General features: G+C 56.9%; 1 protein-coding gene across 6 annotated transcripts; it reads left to right on the top strand.

Moving 5' to 3' along the window:
* Positions 1-267: 267 nt before the first annotated feature.
* Positions 268-21,526, top strand: CEP164 (centrosomal protein 164). Of its 6 annotated transcripts, XM_062014235.1 has the most exons (30): positions 268-329; positions 606-693; positions 911-1,022; positions 1,374-1,590; positions 1,890-2,009; positions 2,150-2,278; positions 2,439-2,516; positions 4,847-5,287; positions 6,465-6,542; positions 7,480-7,563; positions 9,348-9,427; positions 12,577-12,795; positions 13,606-13,737; positions 13,872-14,088; positions 14,375-14,452; positions 14,701-14,832; positions 15,095-15,217; positions 15,322-15,468; positions 15,597-15,680; positions 16,443-16,511; positions 16,851-17,029; positions 17,526-17,646; positions 17,856-17,923; positions 18,039-18,177; positions 18,525-18,632; positions 18,817-18,931; positions 19,218-19,520; positions 19,698-19,764; positions 20,038-20,160; positions 20,490-21,526. In XM_062014235.1, exons 2-30 carry the CDS (start codon positions 618-620, stop codon positions 20,560-20,562), a joined length of 3,912 nt encoding a protein of 1,303 aa, XP_061870219.1. In that variant the 5' UTR covers positions 268-329; positions 606-617; the 3' UTR covers positions 20,563-21,526. The 6 variants fall into 6 exon arrangements, with proteins under 6 accessions (XP_061870219.1, XP_061870220.1, XP_061870223.1 ...); XM_062014236.1 differs by lacking the exon at positions 268-329 and having other exon boundaries at positions 529-693; positions 15,325-15,468; XM_062014238.1 differs by lacking the exons at positions 268-329; positions 606-693 and adding an exon at positions 739-813.
* Positions 21,527-22,424: the final 898 nt, after the last annotated feature.

Raw genomic sequence — 22,424 nt, 5'->3', positions numbered from 1 at the left:
GTCCGCGGGCAGCGGCCCGGCGCGGGGCGAGCCGGGGCCGGGGCCGGGGCCGGGGCCGGGGCCGGGGCCGGTTCGCTTCGGTTCGGCCGGAACGCGCTGACGTGTCGCCATGGCAACGCGCGCCGCGCCCGGCCCCGCCCGGACTACAGACCCCGGCAGGCGCCGCGGCGCTGACGTCACAGCAGCGCGGGCCAATCCGGTGCCGCGCGCTGTTGCGCCGCCCAATGGCAGTGGAGCGGGGGCGGGACCCGCCGCCGCCGGCCCCGGGCGACGCGGGAGCGTCCGTGGCAGCGGCCGCCGCCGCCATCGCCGCCGCACGAGCGGCCCCGGTGAGCGGGGCCCAGCCGAGCCGCAGCCTGCGGGCCGCGGGGGGGAGCGCGGCGCCCGGCCCGGCCTGCCTCCGTTCCGCGGCGGAGGGACGCGGGAGGCGGGGGCCTGGAGCGCGCTGCCCGCGTGTGGGGTGCCGCTGGGCCGGGATTAACGGCCCATTCCGAGCCGGCCTTTACGTCAGCGTTGTAAATCCGGAGCGGGCTGAGGACAGGGAGCGGGCGGGGCTCGGCTACCGGCCGCGCTGTGCGATCCGTGACCCTCCCTTTCCCCGCCAGGCGCGGGGAGCCATGGCGGGAGCTCTGCGTGTGGGGGACCAGCTCATCCTGGAGGAAGATGACGAGCCGTACATTCCCACCGAGGAAGGTAGCTGTGTGATTGCAAAGACAAATGCCGCTGTGCAGCGTGTCTCGCTGCTGTACCAGCCTGGAAGGACTCACTGACGTGAGGGGCCGTCCTGGCAGCGTGGAGCAGCCTGGTCTCGAGGTCCGGGTTTCCCAGGGTGTCTGTGGCTTAGCTGAGGAGGTTGTGCTGTGTGGTGCCCGTTGTAGACACTGCACAGGTTCCTCTCTTGTTTTCCTAGAAATCCAGAGTTTTGCACGGGACATTGGGATCGACCCTGAGAAGGAGCCAGAGCTGATCTGGGTGGCCCGCGAAGGCATCGCGGCCTCGTTGCCACCTGAATGGAAGGCCTGGTGAGTGCTCTGTCCGGGGAACTCCCAGCCTCTCCCACCTTCCTCTGTGCCACCCTTGTTGGTTGCAGAGCTGGGGACTGTGTGTTGAAGGGGAGTATGGCCACAACTTACGTGCTTCCTGGGGATGGGGGAGCTCAGGTGTCCTTGGGAAGATGGAATAAGGGGAAGGAGCGTTTGGTAAGTTGGAACAGGGCATCAGCAATCTCTAGGAGAGCTACTTCCCCACAGCCACGGGTCTTTGGAGTCGTTGTGTTCCTCATCATTGAGCTTCAGGTGTCTGCACGGTCCACTAAGAATGTTCCAGTGTGTTGCTCTTCTGTTCTTTCACCTCCTGCCGTTTCTGCCTTACAGCCAAGATGTGACCGGTGATGTCTATTACTTCAACTTCGCTAATGGCCAGTCCATGTGGGACCACCCCTGTGATGCCTTCTACAGAGAGCTTGTCATTCGGGAGCGGGAGAAGCTGCAGGCAGCTGCCAGCTTGAAGAAGAAAGACAAGAAGAAAAAGAAAGAAAAGAAGAAAGAGAAGAAAGACAAGAAGGAGAAAGAGTCACTGAAGCGGCTCACCGTGAGTAGACCCTGCTTGCAGTGCTTTCCTTCCCCCTGGGGTAAGGTGAGCAAGCAGCCTGGGTTGTGGTAACTGCAGCTTGTGCAGAGCAGGAGGCTTCTTGCCATCGGGGTGGTTTCTCTCGCTTGGGTTTCGGAGTGATGCCCATTTGTCTTCTGAATCCCCTCAGTGCTGTGAAGTGAATCGCCGTGCTCACACGGGCCTTTGGGAATGGGGGAGTAAATGGGGCCACTCTCCTTGATTTCTGCCTTTTGGGAATAAGCAGTTCTGCTCTCACCGAACCCCTGTGTGTGCTCCAGCCCTCAAGTGCCCTGCCAGTACCTGTCCTGCCCCCGCTGCGTGGCATCCCGCTCACCTCGCTGGGCTCCGACCTGGGCAACTCGGGGGAATCCAGCCTCCTGGCCAAAGCAGGGCCACAGGTGAGGCTCAGTCTTCTCTGGGAACATGCCCTGGAAAGCACTCTGACAAAGGCCATGGGCCTGGGGGTGGTGTCTTGGTAGGTTTATCTCCCGTCTCTCTTTGCCTCTCCTCTCACTTCTCTTTCTTCTTGACTTCCCAGCCTGCAGAGACCTTTAAGCCCACTAGCCAGACCAAGAAGTTGCTGGCCATGGTGTGTGAAGAGAAGAGTTCCTTGGACACAGGAGCTCTCTATAAAGGGAGAAGTGAAGAGGATGACAGTGAGAACGAGGTAGCTGGCGTGCCTTGGCTCTGAACGTGTCTGTAACCACAGCGGGGGAAGCCTCCAGGAGTGACCAGCCAGTGATTCCCTGCTCATGGCTGGTTTGTGGCCTTTGGGGTTGCAGAGGGCAGGACTCAACATTGCCCATCTCCTTTGTTCATACCTTTAGAGTCTCCGTGGGACTGCGAGACTGTTCCAAAACCTGCACATGGATATCGGCGCCCTGGGGAGCACCTTTGACTGCGAGGTAAGACAGTGGCTGCTGGCAGGGGAAGAAGGGCAGCTGTGGCTCCACCAGCCAGCGCCTGGTCTGAGCTGTGAGAGGGCAGGAACGCTGCTGGGGGAACGAGTTTCCTCTGTCACTTACGAGCTGGAGCCACCTGGAGCAGACTGATGGAGAAGGCGGCCCTACAGCAGGGCTGAGGGAGGTGATCCCAGGCAAATCCGTGCTTGAACGAGGCTGCTCATGGTTTGGGAGATGAGGAGGGATTTGAGGAGATGGTGTCTTTTCTCTGGGTGGAGCTTTGTTTCATTCTAAAGCAGAGAATCCAAAAGCCATGGAGGTGAGACAGACGAGCTGGAAATGGGCTCTCCCTCCCCTGTGGGATGGAGGCTTCTGGAGGAAGAGGCACAGCTTGGCTTCACGTTGCTTTTTCTCAGCGAGGGTAGAAAGAAGGCTTGTTCTCAGCTGAAGCTGCAAGGCTGACACTGCTGAGGAGGGGGGAATGTACTCTGCAGATGCTGTTCCACGAGTATCTTAGCAACTTCCATCAGGACCACACGTGCCCAGTTTCCTGAGGTGACCTAAAAGCTGTTTTGTTCTCGCGCTGCTGCTGAATTCCATGGCTCAGGCACAGAGCCTCAGTTCAGGAGCACAAGGGGCTCTGCTTTCCGTGCCTCCTCAGCAGGGATCAGGCTTAGGCTGACAAGGACACAATGGGAAGTGTGTTGCAAGCAGCTCTAGGGATTCAGCCTCTTTGGGCTGACATTGATCTCCTCTCACAGCTTAGAAAATCCTGTTCCAGTATCTGAAAGGCAAATTAATTTCTTTGAAAGTGTTTTCCAGTATTTCCCTTATCCTTTTCAGAGGATACAGGCATCAAGCTGTAAAGTGCTTGGCTGGAGAACCCATTCACAATGCTGGGCAGAAACTGCAAAGGCTTATGCTAAACTGGGTGTGAAAAAGAGAGGCCTTCTCTCCTCTCCAAACAACCAGCAGCCTGTCAGGGCCCAATTTGTCACCGAGACGTTAAGGTGGCCAGGAACAAAGAGCTGTCTTGGCATTTCAATGCCGCAGCAGGGCTTCAGGAATCCATTATGAAACTGCAATTGCTGCCCAGCAGCCAGGCTCTGCTAAGCCAGATGGGCGAGATCTCAGTCGCGGTTAAGAGGTTGCTGCCCGGGAAAAGAAAGTTCTCCTGTATTGCCATGAGATGGCGGTAGAAAAGCATTCCTGGGAGTGAGCCTCAGCCTGCAGCCCCAGCCCTTGGGCAGGAGGAAAGGCATTTTGCAGCAAGCCGTTGAGGTGTGAGGGTTGTGTAGTGGCTAGAGTGCCCTCTTGGAAACAGAGCACCTTGGTTGGCTTGGCTGTCCGTGGGTTAGCTCTCACCTACTCTGTCAGTTATTGCCCTGTGCGTTGGAGACGAGGCTGTGAACAGGCTTTTGGGAAAGCAGCCGCTGACTTCTGCGGGCTGATGGATGGCTTGCTCGGCCCGGAGAAGCTCTCTCAGACAAACGATGTGCGAGGAGCCGTCCTCTCGCTCTGCTGCAGCTCCAGGGTGAGAGCTGACAGCATTCCAGTTGCACTTTGATAAAAATGCCTCGTTACAATATGCACTCAGTGCTTGGTACACGCTGTACACAGGATGCAGCTAATGTTTGACAAGACACCGCAGCGCTAATAAAACAGTGAGGAAGTGAGACATGCCGCCACCTTTGTTCACATGCTGATGAGGGATCCTGCTCCCGCTTCCTCCTGGCTGTGGCAAGGTTTACTGGGAGCCTTGTGGGCCTCCCCACTGCTGGGAGAGGCAGCCAAACCTTTGGGTGACTAAGCTTTACCTGGGGACAGTTTTTCCTCCAGGGCCAGCGAGTTTTGCTGTTTCTCAGTCCGATGAATCACAGTCTCATGCTGGGCTCAAAGCGGAGGCAGAAATCAGGATGGGGTGATTGTATCCTACCAACTGTCCTCTGCTGATTTCAAGCAGAGGTTGTGTCCAGTGACAGTCTCTGTCTCTTGCTGGACAGACCCAATGTGGAGGCAGAAATAGCTCTACCTCAGAGCACACAGGGTGCTCCCAAGGATGGTGGGCCTCACAGCAACCCCTGCTAACTCTTAGCCTCTGAGACCCTGGGAGTAAAAAAGCAACACAGAAAAGAAAGCCTGAGCCCAAGAAATGACTGTGTTGCTCTGAATGAAGTTTCCCATCCTTGCAAGGGAGCGCTTTTGAAGTTGCCCCTAAAGCTTTGATATTTCCCTGCTTGCTGTAGGAGAACCTGTGCTATTTCTGACCCCTGCATCCTCTCAGAGAGGGTGCAAAGAAAGTTCTAGCTATAACTCTTTGACTTGCTGCCTAGGAGTCTTTAAAATCAAGACATCCTGAAGAAGGGCAAGAGTCTTCCTTGGATTCTGATGCTGCATGCCCTCCGACTCCAGTTCACGTCCTTCCCGGCGAGGCTGATGGTAGCCTGTCTGGCCAGGACGAGGAAGGGTCTGAGGGGAAACTCGCTGGGAGTGAACTACGGGGAAAACAGGATGCTGAGGTGGAAGGTGACATCTCTGCAGCTGCTGAGCTGCCCCAGGCTCTGGGGGAAAGGAGCACAGCAGGGACAGATGTGCCCGGTGGTCCTGGGCAACCTCGAGCGGCGTCTCCGGCTTCTGAGGCTGCTGAGGCATGTGAGGCAGCGAGCGTGGCTGCCACCATGGATGCTGTGTCTGGTGGGGAAAAGACAGTGGATGAAACGAGGGAAGAAGCAGCAGCTGATCTGCAAACAGACAGCAGGCTGGATGCTGGCAAAGTAAGAGACCTGCCTGCACGGGCTGGGTTCGCTGTGGGAGCCCTGGGGCCGTTCCTTCGCAGCGTAAGGCCCCGGCTCGGGAGAGCTCTCGGAGCACTTCCTCGGTTGCTGCTGAGTCTGTGTAAGCACTTTCTGTGTCAGCTGGGTGTTCCTGGGGGGGAACACGAGTGCTCTCAACTCCCAGATTGGCTTCTTTAGTCCCAGGCTAGGAAACCATTCCGTTAGGCACACACAGAGTGCTGTCCAAAGCATCCGACAGGCAAAAACCCCGAACCGTGACGCACGTCGCGAGTCTTGGAGGAGAAATAAGTCTCAGCTTTCAGTGCTGCCATCTGTACTAAGCAAGCAGGTTTCATAATGAAGTTCACACCGAGCCCAGCTGTCCGTGCTGCTTTGTTTCTCTCCTTCTGTTGTTTCTCTCAGCTTACGCAGAGATGGGCCAAAAGTGTAAAGCGAGCTGCCAGCTGCGATGTTCGCAGCAAGGCTGCGCCGGGGAGGCGCGAGGTCACGGGGGAAGGACGGCACCTCGGGGCTGGCTCTGCTGCTGGAGCCCCACTCTGCTGAGCACAGTGCCTTCCAGTCTGCCCACTGCTGCTCTCTGTCCCTCTCTGGGAGGAGAACAGGCAGAACAGGCTGAGCCAAGACTTTAGGCACTCTCCGGCAGGGGGAGCACCCTGAAGTGCTGAGGGGCTCATGGTCTGGCCCCTGCACATGGGCTGCCAGACAGGTGCATGCTATCCACTCTGCTTCAGTGTCTTCAGAAACACAGATCTGAAAAAAACTCCCTCATTCCAATCTAGCTTCCTTCCAGCTGATTTTGATTTCTCTAGTTCTGCTGACTGGTAGTCTCCCTGAGAAATGATAAGCTATAAAGCTGTTCCTTGCAGAAGGAAGAGGACAGGAAGCAAGTGCTTTTTACCAGGAATATTTGAAGAGCACTTCTTTGCCCTCCCCGGTCCCCAAACCTGCCCCTGCCTTCCTGTGAAGTGCTGTTTTGTGCTTGTCTTGTGGGTCACACTGTTAGTGTCTTCCCTGTGATGTTCAGTCATCCCTTCTTCCCTGCATTATAGAGGAGCCAGAAGCATCTTCCCAGTAGGTGTTGTCATCTCGTTGGAAATGCCTGGGTGAGGCTGCAGGGCTAGGACAGGTACAGGCTGTAATGCATGTCTCCTCTCAGCTCTCCAAGGGATCCGAGTCCGTTGGCTGTGAGGAGGACTCACAAGACATCTTTGACTGTGAGCTGCTGCGCCCTGTGGTGAGTCCCAGCAAGCTCCTTGTGCCTGGGCTGTGGGCTCACGTTCCCCTGGGGACAGTCACCGTGGCACCCAGCTCTCATGGCCCAGGCACCCTACTGAGGTGCCTGCAATGTCATCCTGCCCTTAGCAGGCTCTGTCAGGGGGTGAGGCAACATCCCTGCAAAAGTAGGTCACAAAGAGCTGGGACCGTGCTTGGGTAATTGCAATAAAAGGAAAATAATAAGCAATGTGAAAACTCAGCTTTAAGGGCCTGAGCTGCTCTTTGTAAGAGGAGGCTGGCTGGCTGGCAGACCTGGCTCCTGAAGGGCTGGAGGGAGGAGGGTGTCCCCTAGATGGGGGGAGATGCCCATCAGCATCTCTTCATCTCCACAGGAGACTGCTGGTGCCATCTGCCAGTGGGAGCAGAGGCAGCACGGCCAGCAAACGGCTGAGAATATCATTATTTGTCCGTGTTAGCACAGGGCTGGGTGTTGGCACTTGCCTGCTGCCTCTAACACGGCTCTTTGTCCTGCTGGCTCCTGGGCAGGAGGGACAATCGGCTCAGGGAGCGAAGAGCTCGTGGGCAAACTGCAGGAGCTGACTCCTAGGGAAAATCTAGGAAACCTGCTGCAGTATGGGAAAGGAGAGCAGCAGAGGCTGGGGGCAGATCTGCTGCCCTGTGTCACCTGGGGACACAGCCCAGCTGGCTGCTGCTGCAGCCCCCACCAGAGTCTCCTGGCACTGCAGCACAGATGTGACCCACCCTCGGGTGCAGGCCCGAGTCTTGGCATAGCCATTTCCCATGTAAACCTTTCAGTGTTCCAATATCAAGTGCTCCCAAGGCCTGGCTGTCGGTGGGAGGAGTGTGGATTCCAAGCCGAGGGAGGATTTTGGTCTCAGGATCTCTGGCCACCCTGCATGTGCTCATCACTGATCCTTTTCTGCTTTCTCCTTTAGGATTTGGGTTTCCAGAGTCGGTTTTCTGAGCGGGTCGTGGTTGGGGAGGTTCTGTCTCCTGCCTTGGATGGCCCCATGTGCAAGGTGAGTGCTCTGAGTGGGGAGCAGCAGCCAGTGGGCAGGGTAACATACCATCTCTGGGGAATATGGGGAAACAGAGACTATTTGCCCTTTTCTTTTGTGAGGTCTTTTCATCCTTTTCTTTCTCCTGAGCAGATGGAAAGGATGTGCATAACAGCACACGATAGTAGAAATGCAAAGAAAAGGAGGTAAAGTCCCTTTGTCAGTTTTTTTGGTAGAGAAAAGCTTGCTTTTAAGCACTTGGTTGTCTTACCTGCTTCCATGGAGAAGGAGAAGTAGGTTCCTTCCGGTGAGTCTGGGGCACACGTCTGCATCCCATCCCACGTCAGCCTGGGATGTGGCTCTGATGGGGCACTTGTGAGCGAAGAACCTTGCTGTGCTTCCTGAGGTGTCACCCTTGTGTGCTCAGCATGTCCTCGAGTCAGCTTCCTGAGCCTTGGGAGCTGGCATCGTGGGGCTGATGGGGCGGGGTCAGGCTCCAGCTGGGCTTACTCAGCCTTGCTCTGATTGTAAGCGAGTCCATCAGCTGCACTGGAGGAGCCCCTGAGTGGCAAACCTGCCACCTGTCCAGCAGCAAGGAGCAACCCTGTTTGTAAGGCTGTGTCTGCAGAGTACACCTGTCCTCTTGTGCCTAATCATGAGCGTAATGGGATGTGAAGGGAAAAGGAAGCGTGTGCCTGCTGCGTTCTGCCTGTGCTGGCTTCTTCCCTTTGCTGAGCAGCAGCAACACAGCCTCTTTGAACTGGGAAATGTTTGCTGAGCTCCTCGGTTCCTGAGGATTGGAGTTGTTCTTTCCAGTGGGGCAGGAGAGAGGCTGGGAGGGGGAGCTGCCTGTGAGAGCTCTGCCCAGGCTGATGTGATGGGAGGTGACAGCACTTGCAGGGAATCCTTCTGATGTGTGCTCTGCTGAACATTTGCATAAATTATTGCTGGTTTAATTCTGGCTTATTTTGGCCCTGCTGCACAGCACACTCCTGCATGGGGAGGGCTGAACTCATCTGCCAGTGCTACGAATTTAGGAATGGGCAGCACTTCTGGGGCCCTTCACCCTCAGCAGGGAGGATGAGCCCTTACTGCCTCCTGTTGTGGGGCTGGCAGCTCAAAGGGCAGCTCTTCCCCTCCCCAGGTGAAGCATGGAGTGCCTATTGCATCCCTGTGTGCCTGCCCTGGGGACAGAGGCACCTGGGAGCCGGCGGGTGGCAAGGGCAGCAGCTGACTATTTCATATCCCAGTATTTGCTATGTACACCTCGAGCGTTTCCTGGGTCAGAAGAAGCCACCTGAAGCTGCTCTGTGTGTTGCTGAGGGAGCCAGCTTCCTCTGCAGCACCCAGGCTGCGTGCTGGGGTGTGCAGCTGGCAGCCCCTGGGCTCTGTGTGTGGTGCCCATCATGGGCTGCCTGAAACCCAGGACATGAGGCCGGGCTGAGCCCCATCAGCACTTTGGTCCCAGCCAATATATCGACGTGCTTCATGGCCACAGCACGTTGCTTTGCTCTGTAGGTGTGACATTGCCCTGGAGATCCTGTGCTTCTCAGGGAGTTTAGTGGTACTTGGGTATGTAGGATGAGCTCCAGGAGAAAAGCCAGACCTGTGTCCCAAGTGCTTAGTGCTGACAGGGAGCTGATCTTCCCTACTTAAAAAGTAACCTCCAGGCCTGGGGAGCTGAGCTGGGTGCTGGTCCTTGGGCTCAGCGCCGTCCTGCCCGCCAGCACAGCCCCGGCAGGGTCCCGAGAGGCTTCGCTGCTCAGGGAGCCAGCCAGCTCCACACTGTTTGCTTTTGCCTGCAGGCCCAGGGAGAAGAGGAAAAAGCCCTAAGCAAAGCCAGTATAGAGGAAGAGAAAAGCGAAAGAGCAGAAGCTGCTGAGAGGTACGGTACAAACAGAGCAGCCCAGGGGCCTGGGCAGCCCGAGTGACTCCCCTGTCCCATCCGGCCCTGCTCTGCTCTGGGCCCTGTCCCCTGGGCACTGCGTTCCCTCTACAGCTGGCCCAGATGCTGCAGCTTCTCACAGGGACTTTCCCACTGAAACTCTCCCTGCTCCTGTCACCTCCTTAGCACAGCCACAGCAGATGCTAGCTTTGTTTCAGCCTCTGGCTGGGTGGGCAGCCAAAGTGCCTGCCTTTCTTTTGTCGGGTGTGGAGCTGGCTGCTGTTTGCCTTACAGCTCTCTGACTTTTCCCTAAGGCTGCAAAGGTCACGCTCTGGCCAAGATGATCTGAACCTGTTGACATGGTGTGTGATGCCCTGTGGCATTTAACTGTGGCAGACTCGCCTGATGACAGAGTTTCCCAGTTGTGAGACAGCCCCCAGGCTCGGTCAGCGCTGGTGCTGCTGGGCTGCAGGCTCCTCTCTGGGCAGAGCTGTGGCAGAAGGCTCCCAGGGCCGGCCTGCTGCCTGTTCCTGTTGGCAGGAGAGTCCAGCTGCAGTGTAAACAGTTCTCTTCCACCTCCTTCCCTGGAGGTGGCCTAGAGCAGATGGTGTGAGCATTGAGCCATCTGATGTCCTGGTGTCTAGGACTGGCTCTAGGGTGCACCCCATGGGTGATGCTGCCTTCCTGATCCTTAGGTCCTGTGAGACCTAGAGGAGCTGTCTTCAGCCCGAGTGAGGTGACTCGTATCAAAGAGCTGAAGTGTGCTGAGCAGTGGGCCCCCTGCTCTCTCTCACCCCTCACCCTTTGAGAGCCGCAGCATGTGGCACTTGGAGACGAATCGTGGCAGAACTCTTGGCCTCTGTTCAGAGTTATATACACTTTGGGGCACTGGGAACCAAGAAGCTGTTTCCTGTCCCAGGAAAACTTGTGAACTGAAGAAGCTCACAGGAATCCACCTTAACGAGAGGCTGCATGCACTGAGGCTCACAGCCTTGTTCTTAGAGGAGCTCTTCATGCCAAGGTCCCTGAAAATGTGTTCTGCCCGCAGGAATTGTCTCCTTATCACTTGCTACCTGCTTCCCAGCTGTGCTTCTCTTTCTCTCTGCCTGTAAAATGAGCTCATGCTTGCCTTGTCTCTCAGCTCTGTGCTCCAAGATGAAGTAGGACTGTAGATGTAAACATGTCTGCCAATGTTTCCATCTGTACTTTGGACAGTGAGTATGGTTAATAGGGCTGCCTTACCTTGGGCAAGTTCTCTAAGGGCCTGGGAAGAGGGGGACGACCCAAGGGAAAGGAGTCAGCGTTTTGAGACAGAACACGAGCTCCTCAGCTCCGTTTTGAGACAGAACACGAGCTCCTCCTGTTAGCCTGGCAGGGCTGGGGTGGTGGGGGCTTTGGCAGCCCCACGCTGGTCCCATTGGCAGGCATGGCTCGGTGCTGCACACCCCTCTTCTCCCTCCCCTCTACCTGCAGCACCCACTCCACTCTGGTCCATCCTAATCTGGTCCTTCTCTTGCTTCTTTTGTGCTGCAAAGCGAGAGGGATGAAGGTGCTGGTGACCTGCCAGAGGAGCAGCGTTGTGCTTTAGCAAATGCCTGTGAGGACGAGGCTGTGGCGCGGGAGCCGGCCGGGGGGCTGCTGCAGGGCCAAGCTGCCCCACACAGAGAGGAAGGGCTTCCCCTGAGCCCTCTGGCAGCGTAAGCAGAACAGCCTTTGTCCTTTCCTTCCCCTCTGTGGCGTTGGAAGGCAGTGTGTGAAGGCAGCAGGCTGGGAGATGCGGCTCGGTGGGCACAGCGCAGCCCCAGTGCCTCTGCGTGCGGAGCCAAGCAGCTGCTTGGCTGGCAGGAGCGCCAAGTGAACAGCCTGTGCTGGGCAGGCTGAGAACAGCAGCGTAGCCCCTGGGGCCTGAGGCACAGGACTCTGGGACAGAGGAGGAGCTGTTTGCTTTGTACCTGGGAAAGCCTCCTCCTCAGTGTCTCTCACGAGGCCGTAGGCATTCACCCTCCTCCCACAAACGCTTTCCTGCGCACTCGGGCCAGGAGAAACGACAAGACCCAACCAGGCCAGAGCTGAGGCTGGCTGCAGAAGCCAGCAGTCTGTTGCTGGGCTGACTGGATGCCCTGTGCACGTGTGCACCCGCTGCTGTGCTGACTTGGCTTTCTCTGCCAAGTGACAGAGGTGCAACTGGGAACGGCAGGCAGCGTGCCTCTCAGGACAAAGTGGTGGGGAAGGGATCTTTGCTGTGGAGGCCAGCACAGGATCTCCCTATTCCTGTTAGGAATGGCGTTGAGGGGGGTGGTGGTGCCTGAGCCTCTTTTAAAGCAATTATTAAAAGGGTAGGAAGAGGCTGAAGGGCTTTGCGGGGCAGCCTGATAAATGACTCCTGCAGGAATCGCTGCAGCTGGCCCAGAGGTGAAGCCTTACAGGGAGCAGGAGTGATGCAGGATGCCAAAACACAACCACTCTTTCCTCTGTCTCGTTCATTTTGCTAATGGCTGTGCAAGTGACCTTTTTTGACTCAGGGCTGTGTTACCGGGGCTGGTTTTCCCCTGGTTCCTGGCAAAGGCAAAGCCCCTCAGGCCTGTGAGCAGCCTGAGCTCCAGGAGGCCTCGCTGCTCCAGCTTCCACCAGCAAAGAATCACTTTTTCTTCCCCTAGCCTAATCTTCATTTTCTCCTCCTTCCACTTCAGCCTCCCTCAGACCTGCTAATTTCGCTGCTCTCTGCCTGATAAAAGAACTTAATTAGAAACAGATTGGGTTTGGGTTTTTGGAGCGCTCAGGGCTTTCTCTTGCCTGGAGCTGGCAAAGCCCCAGCACGCTGTCGATGGCAAAGGCAGGGAAGTACCTGGTCCAGGGTGCCGCCAGCTCCCAGCTGCACAGCACTGCTGAGGGCTGTGAGCTCCAAGCCTTGCTGTGTGCTGCAGCAGCCCTGTGAGAGGCCTTTCTGCCGCCTCTCCCTCCGCTCCCCTGCACTCCTGCCCGTGGGGATCCTGCCTGTCCCCTCCCTTCACCGGCAGGGAAGCCTCTAGAGGAGGCAGCTCCGCGTGCAGTGGTTTGCAGTCGATGCTGTCGGGGGGAAGGTGCCGTTCCTGACGTGTTACGCAGTTTTCTGTCACCCCTTTGCCCCAGGAGCTTTCTGGTTTTGGTAGGCAACCCCAGAAGGGGATCCAACAGGAGCAGTGTTTGCAGCAGCCTAGCGAACGATCCCCAGAGGGAACAGACGAGGAGCCAGAGCTGGAGCCCCAGCGAGACAAAATGCATTTATTGCAAAACCAAGAGGAGAAAATGCAGCAATTCCAGGAGGAGACGAGGCAGCAGGAGGAGGAGGCAGCTGAGAAGCTTCATCAGCACAAAGAAAAGTCCCTCAGGTACTTTCCCGTTTCACTCCATCTCCCCTGTTTCTCCCTGAGCCTTTCCTAGCTGCGGTTTCACGGCCATGGGCTCGTGCTGTTCCGGGCCAGCCCCGTGGAAGCGGTGCTGCCCTGCAGAGCTGTGGGCAAAGGAGGCAGGAGCAAGGCTCTTGGGGAGGAGCGGGGTGGGCTGATCCGTGCGTGAGAGCATCTTGCCATCTCCTGCGAGCTCAGCTCTGACGTGGTGCACATGCAGCTTGCAGGGCTCTGAACCCGTCTCTTATGGTTAACCTGGGAGAAGTTTCCAGTTCAGTGCTTGGAGCTCTACCACCTGGCAGACCCTCAAATCCTGGGCTGAATGGTGCTAACAGGACTGGAAATTGGAGCGTTGGAGGAGATGAGGTTACCCCAGAGGAACCCTCTGAAACTCTAGTGCTGTGTGTTTTACTGAGGGACTTCCAAACAAGGCTTTCAGGAATAGGGTATGGATGTCTGTGTGAAGCCCAGCCAGCAGCCAGAATCCAGCAGTGACCCAGGGAGTGGAGCAGCACTGGGACCTGTGTCCTTTCCCTGCGGGGAGTTTTCTCTCCAGGCTGGTGTTTTATTCAGGTGGCCTCGGTCCTTACATCCTGAGCACAGCGAGGCAGCCAGAAACTGTATTGTGATGTGGAATGTCTTGGGAATGGTGTCCTGGGTGTGAGGGAAGACACAAGAATTCCCCCAGGAAGGGAGCACGTCTGTGCAGTGACAAAGCAGCAGAAACAAGGTGTCATACGAAAACACAAAGCAACCTTTTCTTCTCTTTCCCCCTGGCTGCTCGTGTCTCAGGGCTCTAAAGGAGGATCTGGCAAAGGCTTGTGAGGAGGAAGAGCTGCGTGTCAGAAGAGAAGAAGCCGAGAGACTCTCCAAGCTGCGAGCCAGAATTGCCCTGGAGACTCAGGCAGAGGAGGAGAAGATCAGGTGAGATGTTTTGCTGCCATCCCTGGGGACATGAACCCTGTAGCAGGGTCTTCTCCTGGCTCTGGCTCCTAAGGGCAGTCCGGTGGCAAGGGATGGATGCCGACCTGCCCGTCTCCTTGTCACAAACCTGCTAGGGCAGAGCAAGAGGTGGCACTGCAGAAACTCAGGGCAGAGTGGGAATCCCGGCAGGTCATGGAGAAGGAGAGCCTGGAGAGGAAACAGCAGCTCACTCTGGAGAAAATGAAGGCAGAAGTGGAGGAAGCCCAGCAGAAGGAGATGAATGAGCTGGAACAAGAGAAGGAACGATTCCTGAGCGAGCTCAAGGAAAGATTAGACAGGGAGAAGAAGAAGGTGAGATCTTTATGGCCAGCTAGGCTCAGGCCCATGCTGTGCACCCTGTCCAGGCTTATTAATAATCCAAATGGCCTATGGAGGCCTTCCAACATGGCTGAGATCCACTGGGATCTCCTGAGAGGGAGAGCACGCAGCAAAGTCACCTTGTATGTAACCCAGCGTGAAAGGGCTTCACCCTTGTGCTTTTGATGCTCACGAGTAGCTGTTAATTGGAGCTGTGCCATGCACAGCACGTCTCCACACAGAGCTTTTGCAGCAGACTCTCTTGCTCTGGTTCCTGTAGGCAGTGGAAGAGCTGGAGAAGCACTTTGCAACTGAACTCCAGCAGCTGAAGTCTGCGGCAGAACGGAAGCATCAGAAGGTAAAAGATGGTGTCCTCAGAATGTAAGCTGTTGGTTTTCCCCACACTGTCACCAAAGGTGGCCAGGGAAGGGAGGGTGTTAATTTTTTCCTGGTTCCTAAATGTGGCTCAGCATTTGGATGTGCTCCAGGCTGGGGGTGGTGAGACTGCACGCACCGGTCTCTGCCGTGCGCTTCCTCTCTGTGGGAGGGCACTAAATGGCTCTCGGCAGAAGGGTGACAAGTCTCTGTGGGTGGCTTTCATGGCAGGTCATTTCCAGCCTGCAAACCCAGATAGCAGAGGCCCAGAGGAGCGAGGAGGCTCAGCTGCACGAAGACTTGCAGAGGGCAGAGCAGAAAGTGCAGCAGAAAGCCTTTCAAGTGAGGGAATACGAACGCGAGGCAAGTGTCCATCCCGGCTTGCTCAAGGTTCCTCACCCCCTCCCCTTGGGTGCACATGAGGTCTGAGGCCACATCTCCTGCCCAGATGGGGGCTTGGGGAAAGGACATCCTGCAGCATCTCTCCTTGCCACGGTGCTCACCTTGCACTACCCAGGCCACAGCCTGGTGCTGCTCACAAGGGACCCCAAAGCTCAGGCCTGGGAGAGCTGCTGCTGTGTGACAGTGAAGGTGACAGAAACACCTCTGCTTGTGGTCCCTGCAGCTGAGTGAGCTCATGCGAGAGAAGCGCCAGGAGGTGGAAAGAGACCACGAGAGGAAGCTGGAGCGGCTGAAAGCGCAGCACCAGGAGGCCATAGCCCGGGTTCAGGATCAGTACAAGGAGGAGGTAGGGTGGGGGCAGAGCAGGAAGGGTGGCAGGGGCTGGCAGGGGCTGTGTGCCCATGGTGTTTTGCTGGAGAGCCCAGAGCCCTTTGCTCTGTGTGTGACCAGCAGGAGCGGCAGCGCAGGGCAGAGCTGACCGAGGGGCTGTGTGCCGAGATGAGCCGGCTGCGGCAGCTGCACCACGCCGAGGCCAAGGCTCTGCAGGCAGAGCTGGACGGGCAGCTCTCTGCCCTGCAGCTCAGGCACAGGGAGAAGGTGAGGAGCAGAGGGCCCTGTGCCCTCTGCAGCATGGGGTGACGCAGGTCACGCTGTCCCAGGCTCGTGCTGCTCCTCTGGGGAGCGAGGAGCTCGTGCCCTTGTCTCTGACTCCTGGCTCTGTACAGGAAAGGAGAGTGCAGGATTTGGAAAGTGAGCTGGACCTGCGCATGAAGAAAGCCCAAGCCAGGTCAGCGCAGCTCCTGAGCCAGGTGAGTCGGCCCCACAGGGGTTCCCAGCCCATGCTGCTGCTCTGGCAGCTGCCTGGGGGATGCCTGCTCCAATACCAGGGCTCCTGCTGCCATCAGCTTGGAGGCAAAGCTTCCATCAGAGGCGAGGGCAGGGCTCCTGGCAGAGGTCAGAGGCTGTGAGTGGCTCTAAGAGTGGTAGAGAGGCTGTAACAGCCTCCCGAGGTGGCACACCCTGTTCAGCACCACGCCGGCTTTTAGCCAGTGCCTTCCTGATTTCACTCTTTCTCCCTGGTGCTGCGAGAAGGCCACGAGCATCTCTGGATCCTGGGGGAGGGAGACACTCCAAAGGCTCCTGTGGAGCCAGCAAAAATCACTGGCTGCTGCCCTTGCCTGCCAGGTCTCTTACATCCTGGCCCGTGGCAATGGCCATAGAGAGCCTTGCTCCCGTCAGCCCTTGCTCACCAAGGAGCACCGGAGTGAGGAGGTAAAAAGGTGCAGAAATGCTGGAGGCTCCTCAAAAGCACAGCGACATGTGCCTTACAAACTCTCCTGGCTGAGCAGGATGGGTTCTGCTTCCCACAGGGATACAAATATCCCCAGCTTCTGGCTTGATTTCAAAGGGAGGGAAACGTGTTTGTGTGTGGGAATAAAGCAAAGCTGGCAGCGGTCCTCAGGTGTTTGAAAGGGTCTGGTACAGAGGTCAGGCTGAAGTTGCTCCGAGTGCTGCTCAGCATCAGCGGTCTCCTCGCTCTGCCACTCACCTACTTTCCCATCTGTATACAGGAGGAGTCTCTGAGGAAGAAAAGGCAGCAGCTGCTGGATGAAGACAGACAGATTGAGCTAGAAAGAGACGTATGTATACAAAGTATTGCATGGACAGGAAGCGTGTGTCTTAGGCCTGGAGAGGTGCCGCCTTGCTTTCCTTTTGGGGGTCACAGCCACCTGCTGCAACTGACTTGCTTCTAAACTGGGAGTCTCAAAATCCCTCCCTGCCCCAGCCCGGAGTGTCCCTGTGCTGGGAGACTGATTAGCTCTGAGTCATTTCCCTAAAGGGGGAGCCAGTCCTGTCCTTCCAGGATTGGCGTGTGCCTGTGTAGCTCTGGCACCTCCTGTAGCAAGCTCCTGCACCCTGTACATGCCTCTGATTACTGGGGAAGTTCCTGTGAGGGACTTGGTTTGATTTTGTTCTAGGAAGCTGCTGTGGCCTCAGAAAGGTGGCTGGAGGAGAGCAGGCAGGAGCGTGCCAGGCTCCTGGAGTCCATCTGGCCCCTGCGCCGCACTCTCGGGGAGCTCCAGGACCAGAAGGCTGAGCTGGAGGCCCAGGTGGATTTGTTACAGAGCCGAAGCCAGAGGCTGCAGAGACGCCTCAGGTGTGTGTAGGAAGGGCTTCCTCCAGTACAAAACATCTACCCTATGCCCCTTACAAACCTCTTACCTCCGAGCTCCTTGCCTGCTGGGCCGTGTTCTTTCACAACTGTGTGTTAAGGCACAGAGCCCAGGACCTCCATGGCCCAGGTCTGGAATAACTCACAGTGTAAATTCATCCCTTGGCCTCTGCTTGTCAGGTTCATTTGTTTGTCTCCACCTCTGCCTTGAGAGGGTAATGAGATGCTTTGAGAGGGGCACTGAAAGGCAAAGAGCAGATGGTCCCAAGCCCTGGGACAGGGCTGTGAAGCGACATGTCCTGCCCAGCCAGGGCTTGTGCCTGACATCCCCCCACATACCTGATGCTGCTGTTCTTTTGCACATCTGTGGCCCTTTCCTGGACGCTGGAGGTCACTCTGCACGCTGTGGCAGACAGATCACTGGGCTGGGTGTGCCTGCAGCCTAACGAAGGGCTGCTGCTGTTGCATTTTCTTGTGGCAGCGAGCTGGAGGCAGCTGTGAGCCGCAGGCAGCAGACTTTGAAAGAGCTGGAGGCAGAAGAAGAGCCGGAGTCTCCACGAAAAGCTGAGCTCCACGTTGAAGACCTAAGAGAAACAACTCAAGTGAGTAAAGCTGACTGTAAGGCTGTTTGCCTGGTGGGATCTGAGGCTGTAACTCCCCTGAAAGTCCCAGCTCTTGTTCCTTCTGCGTGAATCGTGCTGATGCCATTCTGAGGTTTTGCTCCTAACTGGGGTCTGACTGGATTCTCAGGGGTGCCTGGGTTCTGTGTCCCATCCGTATCTCTGAGCTTTTGCCATGTTCACCTCCTTAGCCCTTGTCTGGAGAACCTGCTTCCCCACCCTCCCAGAGCCACGAGGCCAGCAGCTTCCCATGGGATCAGTGAGTACCTGGGGGCAGGGTTTGCTTTTCCCAACGAGGGCTTTTCCCAGCGGGGTTTTGGGGAGGGTGCCACGGGCAGCATGAGTCCAGGGCCGTGCCCTCCCCTCCCTTGCAGCGTCAGGAGCCTGGTGTCAGCAGAAGGGATCTCCATCAGGAGGGCCAAGGAGTTCGTGGCACGGCAGAGCCGCTCCGTGAGGAGGAGGCAGCAGGCGCTGAGGGCCGCCCGGCAGCAGCAGCATCGGGACCTGGAAGAGGTGAGCTCTGGGGCACAGCCTGTCTCACAGCAGGGGCTGTGGCTTCCTGCCTCTGCAGCTGCACTGAGGGTCAGCTGTGGGGCTGCAGCCCTGCACAGTGGCTGTGTGTGCATGGCCTCCAGCTGATGGTGCCCAGAGCAGCAGGATGCCCGAGTTCCGTTCTGCTCTGCATGCCCTGCACTAGGAGCGCTTCTCAAAGCGGTGGCTGCAGTGCAGCCCATGCTCAGGAGCTTAGTTTGCTGTGCTGAGTAGCAGTGAGATGATGGCAGTCCCTGTGAGTGCTAACTCAGATTATTTCCTGTCCTCCTTTGGTTTTCCTCCTCGGCCTGGCTGGGGATCCCCTGCAGGAAACAAAGCAGTTGGATGAGGTGAAGTCAGCTGTGCAGAAAGGGCAGGTGCTGCTGAACAAGAAAGAAGAGAAACTGAGTCAGTTAGAGTCCTCACTGCTGGAGGAGGTAACCACCAGCACCAGTGTGGCTAAGGCCTGCCCCTGGCACTCACAGCCCACCTCCTCCCCTGGGCTCGTGTCTCTGCAGGGCCCTTGTCCTGACGAGGGCTGTCACAGGCAGCCCTCCTACAGCTCTTGTGCCTCAGGGACAGAACAGCAGGGTTTAGCAGCCTTCTTTTCCTTTTGAGCAGCTTTCAGATGAAGATCTGCTGAAGGGTGCTGCATGCAAGAAGATGGTGACTTTTGACCTGAGCAGCTCTGAGAACACCAGCAGCACGGGCAGCGTGGACCTGCAGCAGCCCACATGTGAGTGCTGGGGCGGCTCAAGCGGCCGGGCCCAGGGGTGACGCTCTGCCTTCCCCTCTCACCTCTGTACCTCGTGCTGTCTGGGACTGGGCCTGCTCTGGCTGTCACCCTGCATTTAAAAACCTTTAGTCTGTCTGCACAGGAGGTTTTTCCCCCGTGTCCCACGTGGCACAGACAGATCAGACTCGGCTCGGGGCACGGAGCAGCGGGCAGGGGGCTCCTGCCAACAGGCAGCGGCTGCTGGGCCTCCCCACTCACCCCTTTCTTCCCTCTCTCCTTCTGCCAGTCGATTTGAGGTCGGATTTACAGCCTGGCTCCCATATGGACAAGATCCAGTACCTGACAAGCTCCCTACAGCGCTTCAGCCAGGAGCTGAATGGGTTCCTCGGCGTGCTGGGCTCCCGGAGCGGTCAGCAGCCTGCGGCACCCTGCGGCGGGGTGCCCCTCTCTGCATACACCCCCCTGGCAGGGCTGGGGGCTGCCAGCTCCCAGTGGCCCTGGGGCACGGGGCTGAGCTCTGGGCGGTCCGTGGCAGCTGCCCAGTCGGTGGATGACCTCCTGGCAGAGAAGTGGCGCAGATATTTCCCAGGTGAGTCTCCCCTCTGTTGGATTTCACAGCCCTGCAGGGTCCACCTGGTAAGGTCAGATCCAGCACTGCCCCTTATCAGGGCGTGGGGATGATGCTGTGGCCATCACACAAGATGGCAAATGCACCCAGCTGCCAGGAGTGACTCGTTGGGTCCTGTATTTGATGTCTGTCTTCCAGGTGGATTCCCGTTGCTCAGCGGAAGCTCCAGGCCTCTGGAGAACAGGCTGGGATATGTACCTGCAGAGTAAGGGGCTCGTGCCTTCAGTGCTGTGGCTTCATTGGGCTGCTTTCATTTCTCTGGAGTGCTTTATAGGTCACATGTCATTTAAGAAGTAGATAACAATCACAAGCTCCATCTTGAGTAGGCAAATTGGCTGCTGTCAGTTGGCAGAGCTGTGGGACCCCTTGGCAGGACCAGGGTTGGGAGTGCTTTTAACTGTGGCTCTTTCTGTAGCAGCTCATCACTTTGCCTCTCATCTCTTTCCCACTTGTGCTTCCCCTTTGTCCCGTGCAACAGGGAGCAGCTGCGGCTGTTCCAGCATTCCCACTTCCAGAGCCGCGAGCCAGACAAGCTGAGCATCGAGAGAATGATCGAGGCCAACAAGAAATGGTTAGAAGACTTCAAGAGGGATGCAAAAGTGTATCCTTTGCCTAGGCCTGGTCTTTAACTGCACTGCAGCTTCCTGCAGCGGGTATGAGAGAGCGGCAGGAGGTGGCCCATGGGGCTGGCAGGGAGGGCCGGGCTCCCTGGCAGAGCTCTCCCCAGTCCAGCTTGGCTGGGAGGCACGTGGTGGGGACATTGGCTGTGCTGTAACAGCATTACAGCAAGCTCTTGGTAACTGCTCTGATCTCAGCAGCAAATCCCTGCTCCTGAGCTCCCTCATCCCCCTGTAATTCCCTTGGGCTTGGCTGCAGCACGTGTGCCCCTGTCCTGCTCTGAGCCAGGCTTTTCCTTCACCCACCTGCCAGGCCTCTCCTACCTGCAGCACAGCTTCAGCTGGGACTCGATGAAAAGGGGCATATTAAAGTGTACCACAACTGAAAGAGGAGGCTGTGCCTGGGGGAGATGGTGCTGAGGCCCCTGTGCTCCCCCTCACACTGCAGGGGGGTTCAGTGATGCTCAGCCACCTCCCCTCTGCGTTCCTGCAGTGCCCTTGAAATAAAGTGTCTTTACAAAGAGAGCGGAGGAAGAAGGAAGTGAACTTCCCAGGTGGATTCTTCTAATCCTCTCACGTGTCCAAATATATTTTATGGACTGTTTAATCCAGTGGTGAAACATCAGGGCTGCAATAAATCAGCAGCTCTCTCATCAGCATTCTGCTGGTGGTGAGGCAGAGCCGTGAATCAGAGGCGACTTGGAGTAACTGGTCCGGGCTGCTGGAACAGGCTCTGTGGGGTGGGAACCCGCCAGGGGCTCGGCATGGACGGTGCTGAGCCAGGCAGCTGCAGCTCCCCCCCGAACAGCTCCTGCTGGGAAATGTTTACATGGCAGAGAGAAGTCTATTTTTGATGAACCCCCCTGTGAAACTCCCTCAGAATGTCTCTGGGGATATATTTTTTTGCTGATATTTCTTCGAATTGTTGTAATGACTTGGCCAGCCTTTGGCCTAGGACAGCCCCATGCTCTGCTCAGGTCTGTGTTCTCCTACCTTGTGGCTGCTCTCAGAGCACAGGGTTAGTCCTTCTGCAGCCACTGCTGGTGGGGAACATCCCCCTGGGTCCCCACGAGGGACTCTGAGCTGCCGCTTGCCAGCCCTGGCTGAAGGAGACCACAAGCGCCCACAGGGAACGGTGGGTGTCCAGAGGAGCCACTCCACAGGAAGGGAAGGACCGAGAAGCAGGTTTCCCATCTGCTGTCAGATGCCCTGCTCTGTGTGGATCATCTGCAGGACTTTTGGTTCCATTGCCTGGTGGGAGAGCTGGCACTCCTTCCCCTTAGGTGCTGCAGAGGGGACCCTGTGGCTCAGGCATGGTCACCCAGGGAGGCTCAGCCTCATGGAGGACAGCAGCTGTATCTGGTTTTGTAATCAAATTAAATCATTCTGAGCCTGATCTGTGTGATGGTGATGTTTGCAGCTGTGTTTTTCTCCATGTGAGATGTTCTGTTGTAGCCCTAGACATCCAGCTTGTACTTACCTTCCCCGTCTTCCCCTCCCTTGTCTCTGGGCTCGCTCTTGTTTGTTCTTGTCAAGGTCCTTTCTGGCACTTTCCAAGACCACTTCAGCTCCCTGTGCTTTTGTCACCATTGTTCTGTTCAGCACCTGGCCTGGGTAGCAACTGCAAGGGCAGAGAGAAAGCTCAAGAATCAATACACAAGCACTTCAGGGGCCTTTCAGCCAAGAGGGCAGCTTTTCATGGCTTCCTCTCCTGCCCTTTCATACCACTCTCTCCTCAGGAGCTGCACACCAAGGTTGGAGAATGGGCTGAGGGGGAACAGTCTCAGCTAAGTGCCTGGGGAGGGTGCAGAAGGGGCTGGGGTTGGTGCTGGAGCAAAGAGGGTGGGTTAATGAAACAGGCAAAACCCAGAGTTCCAACAACCAGACAAAAGCAAGAAACCAGTGCCAGCACACTTCAGTGTTTGCACACAGGTAGCCCCATTCAAAAGGTCTGAGCAGACTCCACATTGAGTCAATGTGTTTTAGACAGCTCTTTCTGCTCCCAAATTGCCAGGGAGAAAACAAGGGAACATGTTTCTGACTGTCCAGTTATCATGACAAGACAGCAAAGCAAAAGCTCAGCATTCACACAAAGATGAGTGATCCCACAGCCTCTCCAGGCAGAGCTCACACAGCTCTGAGTCCTTTGCACAGGGTGCTGCTCCCTGGAAATGCTGAGTTCAGAGGGGTGGAGACGTGGGGTAAAAGCAACTGAGCTGGCTCATACCAAGTGGAGTGTGAGAGAGCT

Source organism: Colius striatus, chromosome 23 (assembly GCF_028858725.1).
Source record: "Colius striatus isolate bColStr4 chromosome 23, bColStr4.1.hap1, whole genome shotgun sequence".
Taxonomy (NCBI): Eukaryota; Metazoa; Chordata; class Aves; order Coliiformes; family Coliidae; genus Colius; species Colius striatus.
Note: the sequence above shows the minus strand (reverse complement) of the source record. Positions and strands in the feature narration are given on the sequence as shown.